The following is a 27,165-nucleotide window of genomic DNA, read 5'->3' as shown; positions in this document are numbered from 1 at the left end:
GAAGAGTTGTTATATTTTGCTTGAGCGAGATTTTATTTAACAATGGAAGTCAGAAAATGTTGCAGGGACGGCTTCGCCTAGGTTGCATCTTGAGTCAATTGAAAATCGTCCTTACAAATAAAACAGGAAATATAAGGACGACGAACTGGATTATGATGTGAAGAGAAACTGATTTGACGGCAAGTTAAAAACTCCAGAAAATATGTAGTGAAAATTAAAACATTAAAATGCATGCGTTGCCCACCACTTCTTTCGTATTAATTCCTTTATTGATGTAATACCCTCTTATATACTAGCCAATACACTTTGCGTTTAAATTTTACTCTCAACTTATATAAAGCGAACATTTTTCATCCAGAACATTAAATATGTGAATAAAGGCAAACAGACGCCAGCGAGCTGGTGAATGACATTCATAGTAACCCTGAGACGTAGGAACCATAATAAAAAGAAACGGGCAGAACAACATACTTCGTTGCTCTGACAGTTTTTTTTTATTGTCCCTGTATCTCAGGGTTAACATGGATTAAATATGTGATTAAAAAACATGTCCATGGTTTTCAAGATACCATGGGTGTATCCAGAAATATGAGAAATTGTATTATGTAAAAAAGACAATATACAATCCGGAAGATTCTTTAGATAAGCAATACAAGAAAACAGAGCATGTATTGATCCGTATTTTAGTTTATTAAATGCTTTCCGCCCTCAGGTGAAAAACACACAACATATGGTTCACTACAATTAGGCAGATTGTGGAAATTTAATATTTCTTGACACTCACCGTGCGACTGCTGATGGAGTATACTCTTGTGAGGAGACACGTGGCAGCGGAAAATTTGAAAGAGCCTGCGTTTTAATGAAGCAATGCTTTAAAGCTTAGTGTTTGCAGCCATAGCCCAAGGTCGCTTCGCTCAATATAATGTTCTGACAAACCAACAAATTGATCTGCGATCAATTTGTATTAATGAGGTAACAGGCATTACGTTTTATGGCCCAATTACTAGATCTTTAGTACGAACACATGTAGTAAGGATGTACATATCCCTGCAAAGTCATAGAGTGGAGAAAATTCTAGTTTTATGAACACTTATAGTAGTCTTTGCGTATTTTGATGACAGAGAAAAAATAAATTATCGGGGTGTGCCAGCTGGTGTGCATATTGAAGGTATAATTTCTATATTTAGTTAATAACTGCGGAACAATCGCTTTGACTCACAACCTGATGTTCGCCGACGTAGAAAATGTAATCTCAAAGCAATCGTTTCCTTAGCTGAAGTATCATTTGTAATTTTCTCATTTTTTTTTATTTTTAGTCTTTGTAGAAGACATTTTCTTCATAAAGAAAGAAAGATGCCTCTCGAAGGGCTATGTTATTTTCTAGGGCATTATTTACAGGACTTTTGAGCCTGTTCTGGTCCATATACAAGATGCTCATTCTAAAATTATACATGTTATAATAAAAGTGTTTTTAAAGGGAGTTAATAATTTTTTTGGAAAACGCTATTAACAACAGTGAACGTGAGTTAAAGGTGTAAAATTTTAATTGCAAGATAACATTCTAAAATCCACGAATTACTTTTTTACAATCTTTGCTTCAGCTGGCGCCTCTCAATTTCAAATGTGCAGCCCGTTGTCAAATATGCCATAGCAGTTAGTATACTCGATACTAGATTTCATTTCGTATTACTCTCTGGCGAAGCAAAGATGTTTTAAATCCGCCATACCAAAACTAAGCAGCAAAAAAACACCTAAAGGTGTTCCCCAGAAGAGATAATTGGTTATGGTGCGCCTGCTCTGCGGCCCAGTGACTCATCGGCTCGCTGTGACACGCTACCCACGCCCGCCGCGGGCGCTGAACAAGCTTCCGGATGGAACTCTTACCGTTTTTTTGGCGTCCAGTTTTCGCATTTTGCCTTCTCAGTGCTTAAATTTGTGAACAAACAGTGCGGACCACATCTTAATTGTCAGAATTCTAACTGCGACGGCATATTTTGAATATGGACAAGGGATTTCTATTTCAGGTATGCCAGCTGAAGCGAGGATTTTGAAAATATTATAATAAAAAGAAATTGTACCTCTAAATGGGGTTGAAATGGCGTCTTCTAGTCGATTGGTGACCAAAGAAAAAATCCTACTTTTTTGTGTATCAAATCACGAACCTCTCTAAGACTAGCTGAGCGCTCCACGAACTGAACTAACCAGGGGCTAGCCGTTAGAAAAGAAAACGGAAGAATGAGATCAGTGTTTAATGTTTTGATGTAAACCTTTAGGATAAGTACCGAAATGGAGAATTCGGTAAAGATCTCCCCTAGTCTGGGAGTGGACCTAGGTTTGATAACCGAACGAGACGAATTTTTTCAGCGGCCACCGATAGCGAGGAGCGCGAGTTGCGCTCTATTTTATTAAAACTTGGGTTGGAGCTAGTTGGTTCATTACTGAATAAAAGGTTAAAAAGCGCTTCAGGCAGATGTTTAATTTGCAATTCAGCTGGAGGTTTATTTATTCTCAAATGTAACCTTGAAATTTAATTCTCCAAAAATCACTATATTTAAATTGTTTTAAGATATTTAGACGATTTTAGGATATTACTATGAAAGCGAGCATTTTGCGCAATCAAGTCGACGGCCGCCGTGGTAGATGACGTTTTTCCACGCGGAATTCTTTCATTTCAAGTGTACACAGTTTATAAAATAATTTTATATCCAAGAAATAAAATATAAATGCATGTACATATCGTTTTCTCTTCAAGGAATCTAAATTGAACACGACCGATTGAACGTCCGTGAAAGTTAGGAAGCCGGCTATGATATGCTTTGGTTCACAAGTTGGACAAGTTGGGTAACCTGATTAGTGTCCAGGCCTACCAAAAACAAATATTATTCTGTTATAATATTAATGTAAGGTATGCCTAATGACGGCCTATTAATATTAACCTCAGTAGCGCCTAATAAATTAAAATAAATGGACCCAAAATATGCGGTCTATTAATTACTCTTCCACTCTACAATTGCAGTAAAGTTTCCGTGGAAAACTATTGGAGAACACTCTTGTCGTTACGAGATTAATTATTTTTTGGCCATATTTTCTTAAGTTTAGTTAGATTTTGAATTCTCCAAAAATCACTATATCTAAATTTTTTAAGGTATTTAGCCGTTTTAACTCTTTTGCAGTGAAAAAGTATATATATATATATATATATATATATATATATATATATATATATATATATATATGTGTTTTTGTTAATTTTGATTAAACTGGTCAAAGAAACTTTTAAACAACAAAAGGTATTTCCTAACTTCCAAAATTATTGCCTATTTATATTTGTCAGTCCAAAGAGAATGACAACGAACCTGCCAGGCTCAATATGTTTCCTATTTGAACAGCTTTTGATATTTCCTTCTTCTCATATACTCATCTACTAAGGGCAGTATTGTGTGAATATATCCCTCGCGAGGGAGGCCCTTTCTTTCAACCCAGCTAAGTAATTTTATATTAAAATTAAATTTTCTAAAAAAACTTGTATGCACGTCAAACACCACAACTATATTTGTAAGGTAAACTTCGGATATATAACTTACGAAATCCAACAAGCAACCGCGTTTTATTCCCAACTTCAGACCGGCAATCTATTTACATTAATAGATTTTGCACTGTATCATACTACGGAGCGCTAGTTGGATTTTCTCCGGACCATATGTACCACCAATCACGACGTCCGATATATTTAGCACATATAATGACAGGTCCTCAAAGTGGTCGATCTAGGATAAAAATCTCGTGACGGTTTTAACTATCTAGTTGGTAACTACTATTTCCCACCACTCAGATCAAATAGTCTTCATTGAGCATCTGGAGGCGCTTAAGATTCATATAGAATTCAGTAAGTATAGAGTACAGATTTATGGCGATTTTAAGCTTTCAGGAGTAGACTGGACACTTGGTCATGTAAAGAGCAACAACCTGATAACACGCTATAAGGCTACATGCTTGTTGGAGTTTATGAACTTTTGTGGGTTGAATCAACTGAACACAACTGCGAACACCGCTGGAAATACCCTCGATCTTGTTTTACCTAACGTGTCTGTTGACTATGTAACTCCTTCATCAAGTCCAATTGTACAAATGGATCTGTTTCACACACCTTTCAAAGTTGGGCTCTTTCTTCCTCGTAAGAAGCCAGTTTCAAATCCCTACGCTACGTACTGCTATCACAAAAGCGATTACCTGAACATGTACAAATACTTCCAAAACTTTGACTGGCGTGAACTTCTTGTCATAAATGATGTTGAGCTGGTGACCGAGACTTTTTCGTCCATAGTTAAAAACGCAATTGATGCATTTGTACCACGGCGCATTTCCAAGCTTTCAATTCACCCTGAATGGTTCTCCAAAGAGTTGAAGATTTACCTTTGCAAAAGAGACTATTTTCATAGACTCTTCAAACGTACTGGTTTGTCTCTATCTTATACTGAGCTTAGCATTTACAGGGCTCTAGTTAAAAAGCTGTACGCTAGGGACAAACGCTTGCACCTTGAACGAGTGGAGTGTCGCATAAACCGGTGCCCTAAAAACTTTTGGCGCTATGCCAAGAAATACAAGCGCAACTTAAACCAAGGTCTTTTTCTGCGCACATATAGCAACGCTAACTATGTCTCCTCACCTACAGAAGTTGCCAATATTTTTTCTGATTACTTCAGCAGTTGTTATTCAACCTGTCAGCAAAGCACTCAGCCGCAAGAAATAAAAAACAACTGCCATGATTTCTTGTCTGGTATTAGAGTAGATGCCGTTGAAATTGCGGAAGCAATAAAAAAATAAAACCGAAGCTATCTATAGGAGCTGATTCTTTTCCATCCTTTATTATTAAGGGATGTAGCAAATTATTTATACCTATTTTGTTGCACATCTTCAACCTCTCTCTTATTTATGGTGTTTTTCCCTCTCTTTGAAAAAAAGCGGTTGTTGTACCAGTTTCGAAAAAAGGTGACAGCTCTGTGAAAAGCAACTATTGCCCAATATCTTTGCTATCTGGATTTTCTAAAGTTTTTGAACGGGTTATGTATTCCCGGATTCTTTTTTTTTTATTTTCGGCATACGTTTGAATTGTCAGCATGGTTTTTTGAAGGGACGTTCGGTTGAAACAAATCTTTGCTTTTTTTTAATTACTCTGCCCCTGTTGTTACAAACAGAGGACAAGTTGATTGTAACTTTTTTGACATGTCTAAAGCCTTCAATAAAGTAAACCATGAATTGCTGTTACAGAAATTATCGCCATATGGTTGTTACCCAGAGCTATGTAACTGGTTCCGTAGTTATTTATCATCTCGACGGAACAGAGTTCGTGTAGATAACAGTCATTCCGAACACTTCTTTTCCACATCTGGTGTGCCTCAAGGCTCCATCCTTGGCCATTGTTGTTTTTGATATTCTTCAACGACTTGCCGTCATATGTTGATAACGCTCAAATTTTGTTGTTTGCGGATGACATCAAGTTTTTTATGAATATTCCCTCATCCATCGACTGCAACGGTCTGCAGCATGATGTTTCACAGATTGCTATTTGGTGTACAGCGAATAACTTATCTCTGAATCCATTGAAAACAAAAGTCGTTTCTTTCTCAAGGCGTCACACCATAATAGACTGCGATTATGTTTTAGAGGGGATGCCATCAAACGTCTTTCTGTTATAAATGACCTTGGCGTTGACCTTGATAATGTTCTAACGTTTACTGCCCATGTGTCACTTGTCGTTGGCAGTGCGACAAGAATGCTTGGTTTTATATCTCGTATTACGAAGCACTTTAATAACCCGGCTTCCTTGGTTCGGTTATTTTGTGCCCTAGTTAGGTCTAGACTTGAATTTGCTTCAGTAGCTCGGAATGCGTTAAATAAAACTCAGGCATTGAACATTTAAATTGTACAGAAGAGGTTAATACGCATTGTGTATGATCGATACTCTCATCGTCGCTTCTATTTTGATTATGAATTTCTTCTTAAAAAAGTTTCGTTGACAAACTTGTCCGATAGAAGAGCGGAACGTGACTTAGTCTTTTTTCATAAGTTAGTAAACTGTGTATCTGATTGTGGCTCGCTTTTAAGTGATGTTAATTTACATGTTCCCTCCCGACCGACTAAAAATCATTGTACTTTTTACATTAATACTCTCTGTGATCTCTCGCCTTTATCAGGCTGCCAACTGCTTTTTAACCGCATCAACAATGCTGAAGTGGATATATTTAGCGACTCTCGGGTGTTCGCGATGAAAATGAAAGTACTTCTTGCCAATTTGTAACGTTTGTGTATTTTTGCTATGTCTGTTATTTTAATTCCTCATTTATTATGTGTACCAAAGAAAAAAACCTGTTGGCTGTTTTCGGGCACTTCAAAATAAATATTTATTTTTATTAATATTAGGATGAGTGATATACGCAAAAAAGTTGAGCATGCAGAACGTAAAAACATGATAGAGAAATTATACTAGCGTGTCGACTGCATCCTTACACCCAATGCCGCCATTTAGACAGGCACTGTTCATGCATCATTAACACCACAAATATCATTCGATATCATTTGTTTATGTCCTGTTTTTCACGCTCCAGTGCGGCCATCGGCGCTGCGGCTACGCGGTCCCAATCATCCCGTAGTGGCCGGCGAGATGGTCTCGCTGACATGCATCATCGAAGGCGCCCGTCCTGCGGCCAACATAACGTGGTACAACCGGTCCGAGCTGGTGCGGCCGCAGCCGCCGTCTACCGAAGACCTGATGAGCGACGGCACGTACCGCACAACGAGCACCATCGTTTTTGTGGCCGGACTCTATGACCACCAGGCCGAGTTCTTCTGTAAAGGCACCAACGAGGTCCTGAAGAACAGGACAGAGGCGCCCCTCCTCCAGGCTGTGCGGCTTGAAGTACTCTGTAAGTGACTTTATGTGAACCGTCCATAAATAATGCGATTAAAATTCGGAGCAACGTTAACCTGGTAGCCGAAGCCGAGGTCGAGGCTATAAGGTACGTCTTGCGTCCTTCTACACAAGCGGATATTCTTGCGTGCCTACTGTCCCTCGAGACACACTTAATGATAATTATATTTTTGTTTAGACAAATCAGATATAAAAGCCAGAACCTTAAACATTGGGACTGCATGAACACTGTATATGAAACTGCTCACTCCTGTAGCTGGTTATGCTGATGAAATATGAAATGGCAGTTTTTTTGTTTTATTGTTTGTTGTTTCATGCATTGCGTTGCTGTGTGCCCGAAGGATTTTTTTTATTTGCCACTACCTAAAACATTCTTAAAGGCAAATATGTCCTGAAAGAAGTCGCAGGGCAATTAGCTGAGATCTACCAAAGAGCACGGTAATCGAGGAAGCAGAAAAAATTTTTAATAAATATAGTTTTAATTTGAAATATCAGTCTCAAAATAATATATAGCTTGCTCACTGCATGTTGCGAGCCATTTTTTAGAGCTGATATTTATGTCGAAATTCGTTTTTTTTTTTTAGTCAAGGGATCTCCTCCCTGCATGTGAAATAAGCCGTGAAGTCCAAGGGAGCTAGCCAAATGAACAATATTGATGAAGATTTAGAGGACATAAAATATAAATAGGTCAAACTATGCCTGACTCTTTTTCTTCATAGAAACGCTAAGTTTTCGAGTAAAGACGAAAAAGAAGGACGCAGTTACCTTATTTTACAACTTAAAAACGGTCATTAACAGAGCTAATCTAGCGCACTCCAGTGGAGGAAGAAAATTAATGTGTTCCTTTAGAATTGAAAGATATCCAGGGGAATTTCGCCTTTTTGGTTGATGTAGCATTGCATTGTCTTTCAGTTGCGCGAAGTCTAGCTGGTAAAACGTTTTGAAAAAGTAAACATATCTATATTTACAAAACATATACTACAAACATCCTCAGGGTCCCGACAACTACATTGGTAAGCAGTGTTGTACCACTTATGTTAATTCTATATTTTCTAGTAGCGCGAACGTGAGCATTGACTAACATCAAGTCTTGCATGAACAGTATGCAGTGCTTCTTTTAAATGGTTACAAATTTGTTTATAAAAAAAAATTAGAAAACGTGGAAGTTACATTAATCGGATTAGTGCAGGTGAGTTTTACGTTCAGAGAGTCATAATTTGGAAGGATAATCATCATGATGAGTGCGCATTTACTACTAAAATATAATATTTTGCTTTTTAAATAGTGCCAATAAGCTATGGTTTCGATTAGAAATTTGTTGAGCGTAATCGAAAAACAATAAGGTAGTAACTTTTAGAGGCACTGGTGGCATGCTAAAAGCACGGTCGAGCACTGAAGTTCACAATCGTGCAGCAAGAGAGGGGCTACCGGTGCGAGAACTCTCGTGCGACGTTTATCTCTGTCTCTAATCATCCCTTTTTTCCCACCGCTAGCCTAGCGCCTGTTGCACAAGTGGTAAACTTAGCCCACTTTTGCGCTTCCACGGCATTTCTAAAATATATGGTTTAATAGTTTATGATAACGCCCAGAAAGTTTGGAATTCAAACCATACGTTTATTTTTAGTATTTAAATTAGTCAATCAATCAACCTAGGTTTTAATTTTCATCAGACACTGAATACAGGCTGCAGAGGCAAATATCAAAATGTTTTACTTGACGAGCATTTTTCAGCTTTGTTCACTTCGGTAGTACTGTTCAATATAAATCACTCGTAAAAAAATCGTTGTTGTCAAACACGCAGAGACAGGAGAAAAAAAAACTATTAAACTTCTCTGTCTGTCTTGTCACGGGACATTAAAGAAAATATCGACAAAAAATTGCGAGGAACAGAACTTCTAGGTGACGAATCTGGCGGGGTCGCACAAACATACACCAAAGAAATGTGACAAAAGAAAACATCTATAATAATTATAATTATTATAATAACAGTACATATTGCATTTCACTTTTACGTGTCCACGCACAGCTGAATGCTTTCATGCGGTGCACAGTGATTAGAGCCCTGCGCGGATAACAGTTTGAGTATCCGCATCCGATCCGCATCCGCAAATTTTGGAACCATGTCGACATTCTTGCTAACCACCAGAGGTGACGATTACATTTAGACTAGCGAAATCAGCGGAAATCACACCGACCGCGTTCTTCCCCGCCGCATGCGGTATCGGAAACTTTCACCCGTGGCCCCTTAACTCTCCCCTGAAGTCTGAACGCCTAAAAAAAAAAAAAAAAGGTCATAAAAATTTTAAAAAAAGTTCGAAAAGAGAGGAGGAGAAGCAGTGGTAGGAAGATAAAATCCTCTCGGTGATGTTACCGGGCGTATGCGGCCGCCTCGAGTCTCACGGTGTTTCGTGTCAGCCAGCGGGCAGATGCGCCGCTAAGTCAAAGTCCAAGGCCTGATCGGATCGACTAACGTGTTGTTCGGGAAAGATCCCGGCCTGCAGGCGCCCAAATATATATATTAAAAGATTTTTTTTTATGATTATTTTGCTTGGGGTGCCTACGGAGGTTGCGCGCGGCAGCCGCTGGCATTGCTGGTGCCCTGGCGTCATAACCGTACGAATATGAATTACGAGACTTTCTTGGCTAAAACTCTAAGCATACAAAAAAGAAACAGGCAATTTTTGGTCTGCCTATGTGCGTGCGACGCTGATTCCGAAACTTTGCAAACCGTGGCGCCACAGGGTCGCCCTCTCTGCAGAAGCTCTTATTTTTGTTTCTGGTATCAGTACCACACCACTCTCTGCGAAGAGGGTGAGGTTTCTTCTACTTTCTTGTGACTTGCTCGTTTGAGGTTTTCTTGGCCCGAGAAAATTTAGCGCTCTTTCCCTGCCAAAGAACTAGCTTTTTCGGGACGATTGAGGCCCTGCATTCTATACTTTTACTTTTCCTATAGATAGCATTTTTAACGAGATGAAATGTACTAACTGGAAGCGATCTTCAGTAAGAATCAGATCTTTCTCAGGAGCCCTATCGTTTCTTCGAAAAACGTTTTTGGGAAATACGTTTTGTGGACCCATTTTCAAAGACATAAATTTCATGAACACAAGGTTCGTCGACGGTGTACGTTTTGTAAGCACATGCCCTTGCGACGTTTTCCCAACAACGTATTTCTTCACTGAGCCGCTAAAAGCTAGCCCGCTTCACTAAGACGTGCTAAACCAAACCACGTCCTCCCCCCTTGTAATCCAGGCGAGACGCAAAAAGTTTGTTACGAAAATAGCAGGATTGTGTGCGACGAAACGTCTCAGGTTTTTTGATGAAACGAACACGGGAAGCCTTGCGATTAAACGTCGCATGCCAACGAAACGATCTGTAGACGAAACGTCAGTCGACGGACTGAATGCCACTGGGCAAAAATTTAGATCCTAATCCGCGGATAGGGATATCCGCGTCCGCAGCCCCTGACATCCGCATCCGATTCGCGATCCGCCAAAATCCGTATGATTTTTATCGGCATCCGCCAGTTTACTGCGGATATCTGCGGATATCTGCGGATATGCAGGGCTCTAACAGTGAATAAAACGCAACTCTAAGTACAACACACACTCACACGGATACACTACTACGCAGGTAATTAATAACCGCCGAGATTACATCGAATTATTTGTGTATCACCATATATTTTATGTTAAGGACACTCCTACTCGTTAAATTCAATTTGCATTCTTATGACAGAAGACATTGTAAAAAGCGCAAGTGGGTAGAAAAAGCTGTAACTACTGCTAATGTAATATCGGATGTAAAAGAGATCAATATAGGAGCTTAACAATAAGGGAGAGTTTACAATTCCATTGCCAAGTTTATAGAAAAACAAAATGTACCGACATCGTCACCTATCATACAATGAACATTACCCTAGTTTCTTAGATCTATCAAACAATTAGCATGAACCAGGCACGTAGCCAGGATTTCGTTTCGGGGGGGGGGGGGGGGGGGGGGGGGGGGGGGGCGGGCGGCGGCCGCCCATGACAAAGTGCTGTATGAGGTGGAGGGGGAGAGGAGGGTCCCAGCAAAATAGAAGATTTCGGGGGGAGGGGGGGGGGGGCGGGCCCCATGGCCCCCCCCCCCCCTGGCTACGTGCCTGGCATGAACCAAGTTTATGTTTGAAGTAACACATCTGAACTGTAGCACAACTTGCGTCCAAAACTTCGGTTGTACAGAATACCAACAAAAAGTTCCTCAACACGCTCGACTGAGCATTATGCCGCCAATCATACAGCCTTCCACACAAAGAATACAAACACAAGTTCTCCGCTAACAAGGCAACAAAATAATTGAACGTATCATGAGCTCGAAGGAAACTGTATTGCGAACCGAGAAATTGCGCTTAAGGGTATAAGGGAAACGCTGCAAATGACAGATGCATGATGATTAAAGTTTAATTTCGTATTACCATGAATTTCGAGATCACGCATAAAACTAGATGCAAGTGCAATCTTGAAGGTAGCTGAGCGCAGGTGGCTTTAGCTTTCTGCACGTTTTTATCGTATTTGTTTTGAGTCCGAGCCAATTACGAAGCTTAAAATTTCTCGCTTACGAAATTTTACACTCTCAATTGCTTGCGATTTTATACCCGTTTTCATAGGGAAAAACAAAATGCAACAAATGTCAAGCCTAGGCTAAAAGGACATAGGGTGAAAATGAGGATTATCATAGGTTATAAGAATACATTAGCGGAAATGGAGCTAAAAAATATCCTCAAAAAAGACCCGAACGTTGAAAGCCTAATTTATTGCTGTGTGAGGTGACAAGTTGAATTGCTAAAATTCTGAATTAATATTGAGGGTAAATACACGAAGGCTATTAAAAAGGTGGAGTTTTATTAGTTTGTACTGCATGGAATGTTATTTTACAGGGTAAGCAAAGTAAAATTCACAAACTGTGAATAAAGTGCATATGTTTTCCATTTGAAAAACGACAGGAAAGAAAACGCATAACTTTTAGTTGTTTGTATTTTTATTTGCGTAACACTTTTTATCACGTGGCTCGTTTTCTGGCAACTAATATAAATAAAAGGGAAACGCATTATTCAGTTGCGTTATTTATTTGGCTGAGTGTCTAATCAAAAATTATCGCCATTTGTTTTTTGATACCGTTTTCTTCCACGATAGTGTAGTAACGTGTGGCATGGACATAATGTTTATTATAAATTTCATTCAAAATTAACCTTCAAATAATTTGCTCTTTGTGTATATTCTCGGGAAAAATAAAGGAAGTAATCATCCAACGTAAGAACGAGCTTTTCATATGGCGTACGAAATTTTTACGTCGCTGGAGGATGTTGAATTAAGAACCCTCATACGGCTTCTGTTTCCATCACCCCCGTGCATTTAGATGTGTCCTGGGTTACATGATTAAATGGGCTGTCTCGCACCAGTTATTTTTTAATTGAAGTGAACGACTTCCATATTGACTTTGGTAAGCCTAGACAACGCGTTATTTTTGGTAATATATTATCAAAGGGTCATAGTATATCAAACAGAAGACACAAAAAAAATTTATTCCGAAGTGGGCTTATTATTTCCTCAAATGCTTATTCATCTGATAAAGCTGCAAACCTACGAGAAGCTAGAATATATGCTTTTACTCTGTTTTTTTTCTCTCTATATATTCACTTTTATACGCCAATAACCTTTAGTTGCGTTTTTTTTTTTTGCTAAGTTCTGAAAAGTGCTTAGGTATATACTTGTATAAAGAAAAGCATACTTAGCTTATTACACTAACCATTCATACAAAAGCGTATTTTTAAGAAATCCACCGTCGCGCCGTAACTTTTCTGTACAAGGATGCCATAATTTACCAATCAGTCGTTTGTACAACGCTGAGTTATTGTGCAGTGTTGCCTCCAACAGGGAGTTTAAGCGCGTTGTTCACCCTTCCTTGAACAAGACACGATGACTTCATGCAAAAAGCACGGCGTGCTTTACGCATGCAGCACAAACGAGATGGCGCCAGCGCTCAATGGGATGTTGCTACACGAGTCTTAAAACTGTGTGCTCAGATTTCATACTACATTTCTAACATAGATGTCATACCGCGAACAAGATATACAAAGGTTAACACCTTAAAACTCGTGCTTGAAAACACGATTATGAAAACAACTTGTCGAAAAAACACTTAAGGCTGAACCGCATGTAAGCGATTTAGCGAGCGACGAAAGTAAGTGACGAGAGACGTAGATTTCTCACTGCCCCCCGTCGCACCACTCGGTTTATGAATTTAAAAAAAAAAAGACGTTCCTCATCGCCTTGGTCGCTTGCTCCCGCCGCTCTTATGCAGTGTGCCTCGTCGCGCGACTAACCAAGCGACAGCGAAGCGGGTCGCCGACGCTTGTCTTGTCGCTCGCCAAATCGCTTACATACTTTTCGTACTTAACCTCGTTCGTTCTATAATTGTCTCCTTTGTTTTTGCTTGATCTTCTTCATGCTCAACGACTCTGCTTCACTCGCTTTTGACCAGATAGCCTATACATGTACATCCGCCGGCAATATGAAGAAGAACACCTTACCTGGTTTCTTGCCTGTTTTATGGCGCCCTAAAGCTATATTAACTCTCAACGTCTGAAATGGTTCGTGGCTTCGGGTCTAAACTTTGCGTTCTAGCCTTCTTCTGGAAGAGAACTTGTTTCAAAACTCGCAGGAGCGTCAAAAGACAAGAAGGGAGATGTTCACCTTCATATCGCACACGGGTGTACCTTGTCAGTGGAGGCTAAAAATAGAACTGCCCACCTTGCTCTTGTGAGACTCCTCAATAATTCAAATGTGTCTGCAAGCATGGTACTTGCTTAATCAGGTGCAATTAAAAATGAGAAACTGTCAAAGGTTTTTTGCGATCATCAGTCGATGCTTTTTTGGAGTGGACGATAAAAACAGTGCAGAAAAACTTATATAAAATGCAAACAAAAAGGAGGACGAGCATAGTTTCAAACATGGACGATGTTTTCATGACTACGACAGGAAGTAAAAATAAAGTATATAACCGCGCATTCGGAACCACCTACCTGAAATAAAAAAAAGAAAGAAAAAACAGCAGCAGTGAAAGCGTTTTTCCGAGAAAAGGCTGGAGAATACCCAGAACAGGCAAGTCGAGAAAACAGCGACGGCTCCTTATCTAGGGATTAACGACGTAATTCATTACAGTAAGGGGAAGAACTTTCGGATCGCTGCTAAGGTGTTTTTTTTTTTTTGTGTGTGTGTGTGTGTGTCCACATTGCAACACACGCATTTTTGGCCTCCGGATCTAGAAACGGAAAACGATACAGAAACAATGTTGTCTTTCTTCCTCGGAAGGCGTACTAGTTGTTACATTTTTGCCTTCGTCTTACAAAAATAAAAAGTCATATATATATATATATATATATATATATATATATATATATATATATATATATATATATATATATATATATATATATATATATATATATATTTGTGTGTTTTATTTAAAGTGCTTGATCTAATATCAAAGCGAAAAACTAATAGTACTTGAAAATTATTGGAACTAAGGTATCAATTTCTTATAGTAGTGAACTGAAATTACCTGTCTTTCATTCGTTGATCTGTTTATTTATAAGTCCGTTCAAAGAGGATAAGGCGTACGAGTCAATGTTTTCAGAATATATATTTTCCGTGGACTTCTTAATTTTATCCTGTATTATGTTTCGCAGCCTAGCGTGCGATGACGCTGTATAAACTTTTTTTTTTAGCGCGAAACATTTTACGATAACGACCTTTGGCTGGCTGAGTCAAGTTCAGAAGTCGCTATGATTTCGGTGGTTGAATTGACGTGGCGTTGAAGTTTGGGACCACTGTTTCTTGAAGATCTGCCCGAGTTCCACATATTGGTTATTAGATGTTTCGTCCTCTTCTAGGGTATCATACATTTGTCAGTTAGAATGGTCTCAGGTATAACAAGTAAAAAAACAATACCTTCAAGAAACGTGAATTAATACATCTCTTTGGCTCATCCATTCTGAAGTCATAAACTTTCCGCCTCCTTAAATTGCATAGTGGAGCCTGCCCTAAGCCCCTCAATTCCTGATCTAAATTTGGTCGCCGCAATCTCCAATGCAATCATACCTTCACTGACCTCTGTGTCACAGTGGTATTCATATATATAGATCGCGATATCAACCCAGGCTGAATAAAAGAAAATGGTATACTAGAGACCACCGGAACCTAATTCGATTCCTTTTAGCAATTGCGATATATTGTGCATTATGAAATACGTATGAGTGATTGCAATATATTGCGCGTTATAAATATTGTTGTATTTATATTGTCCTGCCTGTTCTAGTGTTATCATGCTACAAATAGTTACCGAGCATTTTTGTTTTTCTCTTTGCCCGCGTGAACCGAGGCTGGATCAGCATTTTTCTAAGGTTTACTTTCTTGGGATCTTCTTGATAAACCACGACGGCTGAGCAGGCTCCAGAATTTTCAAATTAGAGAAGCCTTAGAATTTCACTAGTAATATCAAAACAAAAACTCGCCTAAAAGAGCAGGGACGCCAAGAAAAATGAAGCGTCCCAGGGTTTCCCGAAGAATGAAGGGAGGGGAAAAGTCAACGATGGGTGGAGCGGAATGAGGATCTTAAAATTAAATTCCACCGTCGACGGGTGAAGAAAATAGAATATAACTCAAAGGGCCTTGTTACTTGCACGTTGAAGCTTTGCTGGGCTGAGAGTCAAGATTGAAAAGCATTTGAACCTGGCTATGAATTTTCCTCGGAACTGAAACTGGATAATAAAGCGGCCGTCGAGATGGAAATTTTTTTTCTTCGCCTGCTATCTTATCAATACTTGGAAGGACACTCGCCCATAATCAAGTGCCATGCTACCTAGTTTGAGTACTTGTTTCCAGGAATATAACCTTTCTTAGAAGAGCCCCATGTACTCCACACTTAAGCCCCTTTAATGTAATCCGTGCAAAATCAGCTTGCTTTTTAATGATATTATGTATGGGCACAAACCAAGGATTGCATTATCGCGGGCCTTGATGAGTCACCCGGTTTTTAAAACGATGGTACGTAACGAAGGGTTTCAACTGCCAAGCGCGGAATCCACAGGAAAGGTGAAAAAGCGAAAAGCGAAAAAAATAAAAAAAAAAGTTTTTTTACCATACAGTTATTTTTGGCTTCCAGGTTTTCTTATGCGCCCCACATATCGCTTGGAGTAGCCCAATGCGTACTGAGTGGTAAATTTGGCTAGTAGGCATTGCTTATAATGTGTGACATTTCTGAGATAGCGAAAAACCTGAAATACATACATTAGGTGGGAAGCGATAAAAATTATCGAACAGAAAGTCAGAGCCCGAATGAGCTGGTGAAAATTAGGCATACAAACATCTTCTGAACCTCTTGTATTTTTAGTCGTTCGCATACCCACAATCTCGGTGTCGGGGCTGTGCTATGTCTGAAAAAAAAGCTCCTGAAAATTTGATTGATTTCAGCTTTCTTGTTGCCGCATATACCCGCCACAACATCGCATAATATTGTAAAGAATACGTTTACTTCGAATAAGCAGCCGACTTCCTTTCACGTACAAGAAATATCATATAAAATTTTAATTAAATTGATGTAATAAAAAAATATGACACGAAAATATATTTTCACTTGTTCTATTCTAACTGATTTGTTTTGTTTTCCTACGAGTATACTTAATTTCTAATGAAACATATATGCGAATCCGCTTAGGTGTAACTGACGAAAACATAAATTTCTGATACAAATTCAAAGATGACTAGGAGTAATTTTAGTTGACAGTTGACACATAGATATTTAATCAAAGTTCACCGCCAGATTTTTTTTTGTTTTGTTTCATGTATAGATATTGACAATTTATGAATCACCGGGAGTTATTTGTTTGTTGACGCTGCTTGCCTCGTGACTCCTCCTCCGGCACTTTTATTGGCTCATGCCTTTATCTTGTGAACTGCGGAGCGATACTACGAGGCCCGCAGCTCACTGCTACCTGCCTTTCTTAGGCTTTTAGGGAGCATATATATATATATATATATATATTTTTTTTTTTTCAAATTTCGTCAGATGCATATTGTTCTGCAAAGCAAGCACGCAGATTCGACCAGAGATCGAGGCACAGAAAGCTGACCAGGAAACTTGTCAACTCAATTTACGACGCAGGAATCCCCGCATGATGTCCGTCGAGAGGTCCGTTTGTGTAGGTTTCAGGAAGCATTACACGTCAAATATTTCACACGCGCTTACACCCCCCCCCCCCCCTTCCTTCCGCTCTCCGCAGACCCCCCGGCAGTCAAAGTGCTTCCGGCGGAAGGTGTCAACGTGACCGAGTGGCACTCGTGCAATCTGACGTGCCATTATAATGCCAATCCCCCCAACGTGACGGAGGTCGTGTGGTACAAGAACGGCGAGATGCTGCCTTCGCGGAAGAGCCACCGGGCGGCGCTGCATCCGAGGACACTGCTCAACATTCGCAACGCCAGCCGCAGCGACGCGGGCGTCTACAGCTGCCACGTGAAGAACGCCTTCGGGAGGGGAAACTCCAGCAATGCCGTCTACATTGACGTGTTTTGTGAGCGGCGTTTGCATTACCGTCACTGCGTTCGCAACTCTATCAGAAGCATGCTTCCCTCTTGTTGTCTCTTTCTTAGCTGGGTGATACATTTAGTAACGTTTTATTTTATCGCAGACTCAAGATGAAACAAGACACAATTGTTAACAGAAGTAGCCCAGTTGTTTTTTTTTTTTTTTTGACACAGTAACTGCAGCTGAAAGCCACTTTTTTAATATTTGAGGGCATTATTTTAAATACATTTCTGTTCCCTCGGTTAATGCTTATGCAATGAGTTCACTAATTTTCCTTAAATATGACTTCTTCTAGTTGCCATGCTTTCATTGTAACCCGGGAAAGTTGAAAAGCCAGATTACCTGGTTAAGAAATGTTTACGAATGATACCTGTACTGTAGGTAATTCTTTAGATTCTGTCAGTACCGCAGCTTTAGCCTGGGGTAGGGCCGGCCATTTCAGTAGGAGTGGTTTAATTATATTATTAACTGCGCCACTCTATATGTTTCATGATTACATTTTGAAAGGTTAAAAACTGCACTGTTAAATGACTTCGTTATCACCCAGTGGTTACACTTAAGTTCCATATTCACATGTGTTTTTAAATATTTGACAAATTATGACAGGTGTGAATATTTTCTATCTGCTAGCACGAGCGTTCTCCTTATTATCGGGATATGATTTTCCAGTTATTACGTTATTGAAAACTTCATAATTATTCAAACCGTGGACCTTACTATGTTCCCAGAACACATGTGCGTAATTCAGATTTTTCATGTAGCATATTTATACACGTGCACAGTTTACGAAAGGCAGCGGGGGAATCCAGTACGTACGGCACATCACTACTTACAAGCTCGTCAGACATTTTCATTCATTTCGCGCAGATACGCCGTTGGTCACTGTGTGGATCAATCCGGCGGTAGTTGCAATGGACGACGGCCCCGTGCTGCTTCGATGCGAGGCGGAGTCTGGCAACCCTCGCCACCTCACCAAAGTGCGCTGGTTCCGCGAGGCTGTTCTCGTCAATGAGACCAAGGAGTCCGACGTCCTTCTCGAGAAGCTGGAGAGGATCACCGCAGGTAACTACACCTGCCAGGCCAAGAACGACGCCGGCTGGAGCCCCGTGTCCACATCCAAGGAGCTTCTTATAATGTGTGAGTAGCCTCGTTTGACTGATTTATTTACTAAACTACGTTTGATATATCTTCTGCGCCCTTGGGGGCCTCAAAGCCGTTTTTACTAAAATGTATAGAAATCCTTTACGTTTTCATGCCTTCAAGCAACTAGGTTAGTCGAGGTGAAATATAGCCTGTTCCGAGGATTGTTTCGTGGACACCCAACCTGCAGCTTGGGTATCCATATGTTCACACCAATGGATGCCCGCACCATCGTGCGGACATCCATTGGTGTGAACATATGGCTGCTTACGGGGTTTGGCCATCTTGCAAAAACTTTCATTAAGACAAGCATTCATTTGAAGCTATATAGTTCGAAGCAAAGCTTTTTTAACGAATCTGCTGTTGAGAATAAGCCAATGTGCTGAATATATTCGATATCAAGGAAGACTCATTCAGTCAAGTAAATGTGTTTTAGTTTTCCTTAGTTTAAAACACTGTAGTCTACTTCACACTAAATAAAGACTAGATATATGTTTTACGGTTCTCAATGAGTATCGCCGCATCTCGATTTTTTTGGTCTAAATGGCGAACTTGCTATTTTAACGAGGTGAGCAAACGTGCAGGCGTCTTGGCGACTTATGAAAGCGATACTTATGTGGTTAACTAACTGAAATTCGCCGATGGAGTTGATTTTTTACACATTGAGCGAAAGTTATACAGACGGTATAATATGCATATTCCAAGACGATGTAGATATCGTGATGTTCACCGTTTGAAATATTAGTGAAATTCAAATCTGCAAAATGGGGCTCTGTTCAGCCGGCCTTGCTGTTAGCCGAACTCCTCCTGCCCGGGAGCATCTGACAACTGAAACGATAAGACAGAACCAGAAATAAAATTTTGAGTTCATGGAGCTCACATAAAATAAGTTATGTTAATGTTAATGCACTGTCATATCTGAAGGTCTGTCCAGGAAACTTTTCTATTCACATTCAGTTTTTGTAAGTATGATTATTTCGGGGACGGCACACACAGTCGACTTCAAAGTACCGGATTCCTGTTTCTAATACAATGCCCCTATTAGCATATGCAGTTCAATGACACACGGCTATCGCCGCTATATTTTGCTTTTCCGTTAGGAGTATTGTGTACTTCGCATTCTATAGGAAATTTTACGTTTATGTTAAAAGCGAAAAAAAAAATACGACACCGCTCTCGCGCTTTTTTGGGGCTGTACGCAATCAAACTATGGTTGACGGCGCTGCTGTAAGATCTATAGTTCAAGACACCTAAATATGCAACATATTTGGTATGTACATCCTAACGTAATTCGTACACTTGTGTGAAAGGGGGAAAGAAGCTGCAATGCTGCAGCGTTTTTCCACAGCTCCTTCATCTTTGTACAAGGTGAAAATAAACTGGTTTGATTTGATTTGATTATGTCAAAAATTATTTGTCATGTACTAACTACAAACCATTATGTTGCTTGTAGACTTATTTAACATCGCGTAGTGAAAGGTTATTAAAATAATATAAAAAAACATATTTTACTACACTTTTTTTTAAATACACATTTATAATGAAACTGTTCTAAAGATTACTTTGATCATGGACCCTTAGCAAATTCGGCTGAAGAATCACGAGATTTAAACAAAATAGTCAAACCATGCTTCCAAAATATTCTAAAAGATGCCGTTCACGTTTAATTAATGCAATAGAAAAATATGACAATAAGAGGTTTAAACATTTCGTGGGTATTTCGGAAAGGTTTCGAGTATCACGAGTAGTTGACAGTTTTCGTTGGCGCGTTCGGCACAGAACGACATGCAGTAATTGACACAAGGTTATTACTACATCTGCACGCCAGCGCTGTCTTCGTTATAATGTAATTGTACAAAATATATGGGGGACAAGTCATATCAGTCATGACGATCAGAAGAATGATATTCACAATTATATGTAATTAGATATACATATGTCTTGCGCTAGAATAATCAGGGACAGTGTAGTCATCCGTGGCTCTATTGGAAGCGTAGAAAACTGCAATATAATTTGTTGATTAAGCAAAATTATTTACAATAAAAAGTTAACCAAAAGAATGCCTGCATAGAAAGTACAAAACGCTGCATATAAAAAATGCCTTAGAGGAGACGAAATTCTAGTTTAATACCTTAAATTAAAGGCGAAGATGTTTTTTATTAAATTAACTTAGTTAAGTTTGAAAAAATATATGATCAAATATGATATATCATCGATTAAAATTTTAGCGCTGAAATAAAAAGAATAATAAAAACTAAGATAAAATAAGGTAGATAAAATAAAGAAAGATAAGATAAGTAAAAGATAAGATGAAATAAACGAAATGTATATTTTAAATATCATATTGTATGATGCCAAGAGATACTGGATTATTCCTGCGTTACACTCTTTCGTTGTCCGTCCTATCATCGCGGAGAATAAAAAAAATTACTCTTTTCTGTTTACAGAAAGGCATGCTGGCAATGGACATCGAAATATGTAACTTACCAGTAAACACCAATAGGCCACTGTCGAACTACGCGAAAAAGACACGCATGATATGAATTTGATCCTTTGTGCAAGTCACCACTGCGTATTTATTATTTTTACATTCTAAAAGACTCGGGCAAACAACAACATTGTGAATGAATTACCAAACTAATGTTTGTGTGGCGCGTCGAGTGAGACACCTGCAGGGGGATTGACGACCACGCCGGTGAAAGACAACAGATATCTTTCCTGACATCTCCGCTTACGGCCGCACTTTACTAGAAGGATGACGGCCCGTACACGATTGTAACTCATCCGTATAAATCTCTTCGGCTTTTCCTGAAAAAGCCTGGGTAAGTTGTGAGCACTGGAAAGAGCTTACTTTTGTGGACATTTCAATGAATCTAGAGTTTCTTTTAACGACTCACAACGTAAAAGAAAAGAAAACAAATACGGTTTATGAGCGAATAAGCTTGTTTTGACCCTTGACGCCCTGTGCAACCGTTCTTTGGAAGTGGCCGCGGGTCTTGCCCGATAAGGAACACGTTAGCCCTCTAGAAAAAAAAAAGGACGGAGTCGCGCGGTTATCGGCTCAGAGAGTCGTAAAATAAAAGCGCGTTGCAGTGCATGGCTTCAGTATACCTCCGGAAGTCACACCAGCTTAACGTTTTTTTTGTTTTTTTTTGTTTATTTTATACTGCTTATCAAATCACTTAATAACGTAAAGTACCGGTCGACATCGCCGCCATTTCGGGCTTAGAGTCAGCAACTGTTATTTTCGGCGTGTCTAGTTTGAATAAGCGAATCCGAAATCGCGCTGGCAGAGAGCTTTATAAGAACATTTTCCGTTCAAAGAAGTTTTGCTGGGCCTAAAATCGATAACATCTCTAAACGCATGCCACAGATTATTTGAAATGCATGCATAAAACTTAGCAATCACATTTTGTTTCTTTTATTTACGGAGGGATGTTTTCATGAAATAATGCGGTAGACAATTAAGTTTTTAGTTTTGAAGCCTCACCACAAATGCTGCTGGTTCATTGAAATTGTCTGGCGGGATAGATAAAAGGTATATTGTCAAGAAAAGGTATGAAAGATATAATGCCAATCTAGGATTTCGACGGTGGTCACCCTAATTGAGGGGTTGATTGCGTGTACAATCATAGCCTCTTCTATACTCAAAAAGGCTGGCAGCTCGGCGACGGAGACATAAAGTTCCCGGTGGCAGATTTGGAGCCGGAGGATCTTGTAGCACAGATCATCAAAGAGCCATCTCTCGGGAAACTTGGACGTCAGCGCAAAGCTTTTGCAGCGGCGAGGACCCCAAACAAACCTGTTCGCTCAGGAGAAGTGTCTTTTGGCGTTTCGCAGCAGCAGGGTGGCAGTCACGTGGTTCTCCTTTGACTCGTTGTCTGCCGCTCCACCTTTTCCGTTTCGGCGGCTGCTTCTCGTGGCGTTCTGCTGGATTTGTCAGTTTATAAGAGGCTATGCTACGACCTTGAAGTACTTAGGTTTCTTACTAAAGGCATTCAGGGGCCAACAAGTGTGACTTCAGGTCATCATCACCAATCGCATCACGAGGTTTCGCATCTGTAATTTCCTACATACATTGATGTCTTGTTAATCGGCAGGTTAAGGAAATGAAGCTGCAATTAGGATTGAATATTATATTTTCAATTTGATTGTTTTCGGCAAACGTAGTTCGGTGCGAAAATATATATTTTTTTTTTAATTCCTCTTAATAATATTTTTAAACAAACGTTTGAAGTGTGATTTATTTCTGCGCAAGAGCCGCTGACTCGTCTTTGTAGATATTCGTTTTCTCTTTAAGTATAGCTCCCCATGCAACTAGCACATTACACTGTGCATTTATTCTTTAGGTAGGGAATGGTAAATTCAGGTTTGAAGAGCCATGAACCCTGCTTAACGTGTGTGTGTCTAAATTACCCATAAAAACTAGCTTAGCACAAAATCGACGACGCTCATTAAAAAAAAAAAAAATTAAACAAGGTGTTTGCAACTTTAATTTGTTGGCATAGGTGAATAGAGGATTTTGGGCCCGAACCAAATTCGAAGCAATAGTGATTTTGGACGGAATATTTCGAATCGAATAGTTCGAATAGTACAAGCAACAAATACCACAATATATGTTTAAACTATAGTTTCATATTTGCCCTTATTTGGCATTTGATGTACTGTATTTTTTAATTTCAAGTGTACTGAGTTTGGGAGCACGAAGTGGTCGAAATGGTTGGAAGCTAGCGCCACCTGGCCGGAAATCCAAGCAAGAGTAATCGGAAAGATTGAATTTTTTTTATATTGTTGAATAATTCGATATTGTCGCATAATAAAATTCGATTTGAAGCGAACGCTGAATAGAACAGAATTCGATGGGCTATTTGAAACAACCGAATATTCGCCTATCCATATTAAAATAATGATGACAAATATATTATCGCTGTAGTGAGGTTTATTCAGGAATAAAGCGTAGTGTTCGGTGCAAATAATTAGTTATGAGAGGATTAAACTTCTTAATCCAGTGATTTCAATTTGGGTTTTAAAATCAAGATGTGACTTGATACAATTTTGCTTTGTGCAATTTTAAGTAAGCAATAGTTTTAGATGAATTAACATTTTCATATCTGAGATTAGAAAACTGATGTTTGCGTTTACGTTTAGCATTGACACCTCTCTCTAAAAGCAACTGTACATGGCATTGACGAAGAGACATACTTCAGCTTTTTAGTTAGCAGTTCGTTGGAATATTTTTTCTTTCTTGACATGTAGAGCCTTAACAATCCGGAAAAGTTTCCGGATTGTTAACGCCCGGGACCTTGCCGTCGCGGCGTCAAGGTCCCGGGTTCAAGTCGCGTCAGTAACTCGCTTTTTATTTTCTATTTAACTGCACTCGCACTAAGAATGTAGACAAGGCCATATGAGCTCTCTAAAATCATTGGGCTGGTAGTTCTGACTCACCAGTTCGTTGTTCATGACCTCGGAAGAGCGCATACATGTCCTCTGGCTTCCTTTACCAACTTCCGCCACGCGTCCTGCATCTGCCGTACACTCCGCGGAAAGTTGACAATATCCTCCCATGCCCGTTTCTTCGTTCGCCAGGTAACTGTGCTGCTGAATTTCTCTAGAATTTGTTGTTTCCGTTTTCCACCTGCTCTAATTATTTCCATTTGTTGATCCAAAGTCATTTTAGGTGTTTGCGTTAGAGAGAGGGTTTGCGACATCAACGGTTGATTCATTTTTGCATTCGGTTGCGACCGTCTGCTAATCTAACTAAAATTCAACAAGTAATGTGTTAATATTACAAAACGACTGCAACAACAAAACGTAAAGGGTAAAAATATAGCTTTTATCACATTCCATGCAAGTATAAGTATGATGTCTTTTGTTTCGGTGATACTACTTTCTCAGACGTTTTACTTGCTGCCTCGCCTCTAGGATTTCGCTCAATTAATGCATCCACAGCTTCTAGTCTTTTTTTTTTTTCTTAATGCTTATTTTGTGAAAATCTTTTTTTTTTTTAATTGTCACAACTGCAGTTTTTATTAGTACTAAACGGGCGTCTCCTGTTATTGAAAGGAGTCGTAGCAAGAGCGTTGTATATTTAAAAACACGTAAAATTGTAGTTGCTGGGGAAAGGAAGTTTGTTTCGGCTCCGTTTGTGTGAAAGCCATACCGATGCTGTTGCCTTGGTTTCCTTTTAATGAACATTATGAAATGATTTTAGCAGCGCGTTAACTTGCCTCGATCTTTTTTTTTTTCTTCTTACTGATGTTTCGATTGAACAGGTGGGACTAAGAGTAAACACCGTGTAAGGCGCAGTAGTGCAAGTGAATGATTCCTAAAAAGGAGCACAGTTAAGTAAGATACGCGCAAAATACAAAAAAAAGTACCTAGCGCGAATTGAACTCGAAACTTTCACGACGTGACGATAAGTGCCGGCGCTCTAACCTCTCGATCACAGCATATTTTTTTACTACCTGATGTTCTAAACCAAACACACACAAACAGACATATTAACATTACACACACTTGGTTACATGCCATGGTTACATGACAGGTATATACAAATGAGGAAGAAATATGAAATCGTCATCTCTTCATTGGCTGATGTTGACACCTAAAAATTTCCTTAACGTTTCGAGCGTTTCAATTCTAGGTAACCAATCAGGTAAGGTCTCTTGTGTCCTAGAGTTTGCAATGTACGCCCCAACACTTTGTCGAAAATACATCCTGGCCGGCTGAGCATCGACGTTATTAAGGAACCACGCCATGCGGGAGAGCCATAGACATTGAAGGCCCAGGAGCGTTAACAAAACAAAAGGCACCCCGTCCTCATTATCGATGGCCAAAAAACGAATATAAGGCGCGAGACGCCGGCGCTGGCGGAGGTATGTGAATATTCTGCCACCGCTTTCATCTCGAGTGGTTTTCTCTTTATTTTGGCTCATTTTCACCCTTCCTGGCCGTAACTTTATCTGCCGCTCCTACAGTATAAGGGGGCGGTCAAATGGACTCCAGTTGAAAGTCCCTGCAGTCAGTTTCTGCGAGCGAAATTAGGCTTTTGTGCTTGAAGCAATACGGATTTCTCCGCCATTAGGCAGGGACGCTAGGTACTTCCTTGTCCCCATGGAGCTGGTCACGTGACAGAAAAATCCCTTTTGGCCGCAGCCGCAGCCGCGGCCGAAAGATCAGCAAACCGGCCTAGGGCGTCGGTCAGATGGCGGCGGCGGCGACCCAGATGAGAAGAACTTGCGCGGCGACGGCGGCTCCGGCGTGGGAAAACGAGTTGAACCGGCGGCGCACCACGCTCAGTGTGCGGTGGCGGCGTGACTTATGGCGAGTTCGTTTCACACGCACTGGCACTGTTCGATTTCTCTCCCAGAATGCATCGCACTCGCAGGGTGTTACACGGAGAACTGGACTCAAACGAACACGCCAAATGCACAGAGTGCAGAAGATTGATGCTGCCGCCATCTATGTTGTAGAAAATGTACCGGCCTCAAACCGAAACTGGCGCCTTTCTGTTTGGAGTGATGGGTGAGAATGTAAGAGTGGCGGCCGCTACCATCATTTATATGCAAACGCTGGTCGCTGTAACCTGTAGTTTATAGTTGCGATGATTTGAAGCAACTTGGCTGTTGAAGAGATAGTTACAGACGGCGTAAGCTTCCGCAACCAGCTGTCTATATAGCAGCTGATTGCGATCTTTCAATTCTTATAATTGTTTACACGGAAGAAAACTGGTGATGCTGTCCGAGCAGAAGCTTGATCCATTTGAGCATGGTATTATGCGTGCACCACTGAAAGGTTACGACTTAAAACCAGTCTGTTAGAATATCCAGCAAAACTTTTCGGGGGACTTTCGATTTCGATCGTCATTACAGGTGGATCAGCTATTAGCCTTGTTGAGGGTGTCGAGAACAAGAGCTTTCTCGATCAAAATACGACGGGGCAACTTAGCTGACGTAGGTAAATTTCAAACATGATGATGTTGCTGAAGTGTCGGGTAAAATCACTACGTTTAGCTTTCTCTGATGCTTATTAGGCAGTCAGAAGTTTCTGCTGTGGCAGTTTAGTCGACAAATGTTCAATTTTTCACCCGCACACGGATGGCGATAAACGTCTCGGGGGCCGCTGACGCGTTTGTTCTGAGCATTTCTTTACACACTGGAATATATCAGTGTTTGTGCGACAACAAAGCGACTTAAAACCTAAAAATAAAAACACGGTTTGTCAATTGCTTTCTTTACGGAACTGCAGACACTCACAATTCAAGCTCGCGTTCGAATCCGTTGCCCGCGGGATGCGATTTCTATCAAAAATCTACTTTCTTTCCTTTCGGTTCCGCGACACATCGTAGCAGACAAACTTTCGGCGTCTGCTCCCACTCCTTGCTGGCTTCGCGGGAGCCAGGCATGAGGGGAATGCATTTTGGCGCATTCTCGTTTTTTTCAGTTCAATGAGTGCATGCACGCGTGGGGTGTCAG

The 27,165-nt window shown here is 40.1% G+C and overlaps 1 protein-coding gene across 1 annotated transcript in view; it reads left to right on the top strand.

Annotated features, from left to right (window-relative positions):
- The window catches only part of LOC8033560 (hemicentin-1), a 211,206-nt gene that overhangs the window by 50,576 nt on the left and 133,465 nt on the right, over window positions 1-27,165 (top strand). Inside the window, exons 3-5 of the mRNA XM_040500344.2 lie at window positions 6,606-6,923; window positions 17,247-17,537; window positions 18,419-18,688. Coding sequence (XP_040356278.1) covers window positions 6,606-6,923; window positions 17,247-17,537; window positions 18,419-18,688 — 879 coding nt within the window. The remainder of the gene's footprint in view (window positions 1-6,605; window positions 6,924-17,246; window positions 17,538-18,418; window positions 18,689-27,165) is intronic.

Source organism: Ixodes scapularis, unplaced genomic scaffold (assembly GCF_016920785.2).
Source record: "Ixodes scapularis isolate PalLabHiFi unplaced genomic scaffold, ASM1692078v2 PGA_scaffold0__279_contigs__length_252992795, whole genome shotgun sequence".
Taxonomy (NCBI): domain Eukaryota; kingdom Metazoa; phylum Arthropoda; class Arachnida; order Ixodida; family Ixodidae; genus Ixodes; species Ixodes scapularis.
The sequence above is the reverse complement of the archived record's forward strand: the minus strand, read 5'-3'. Positions and strand labels throughout refer to the sequence as shown.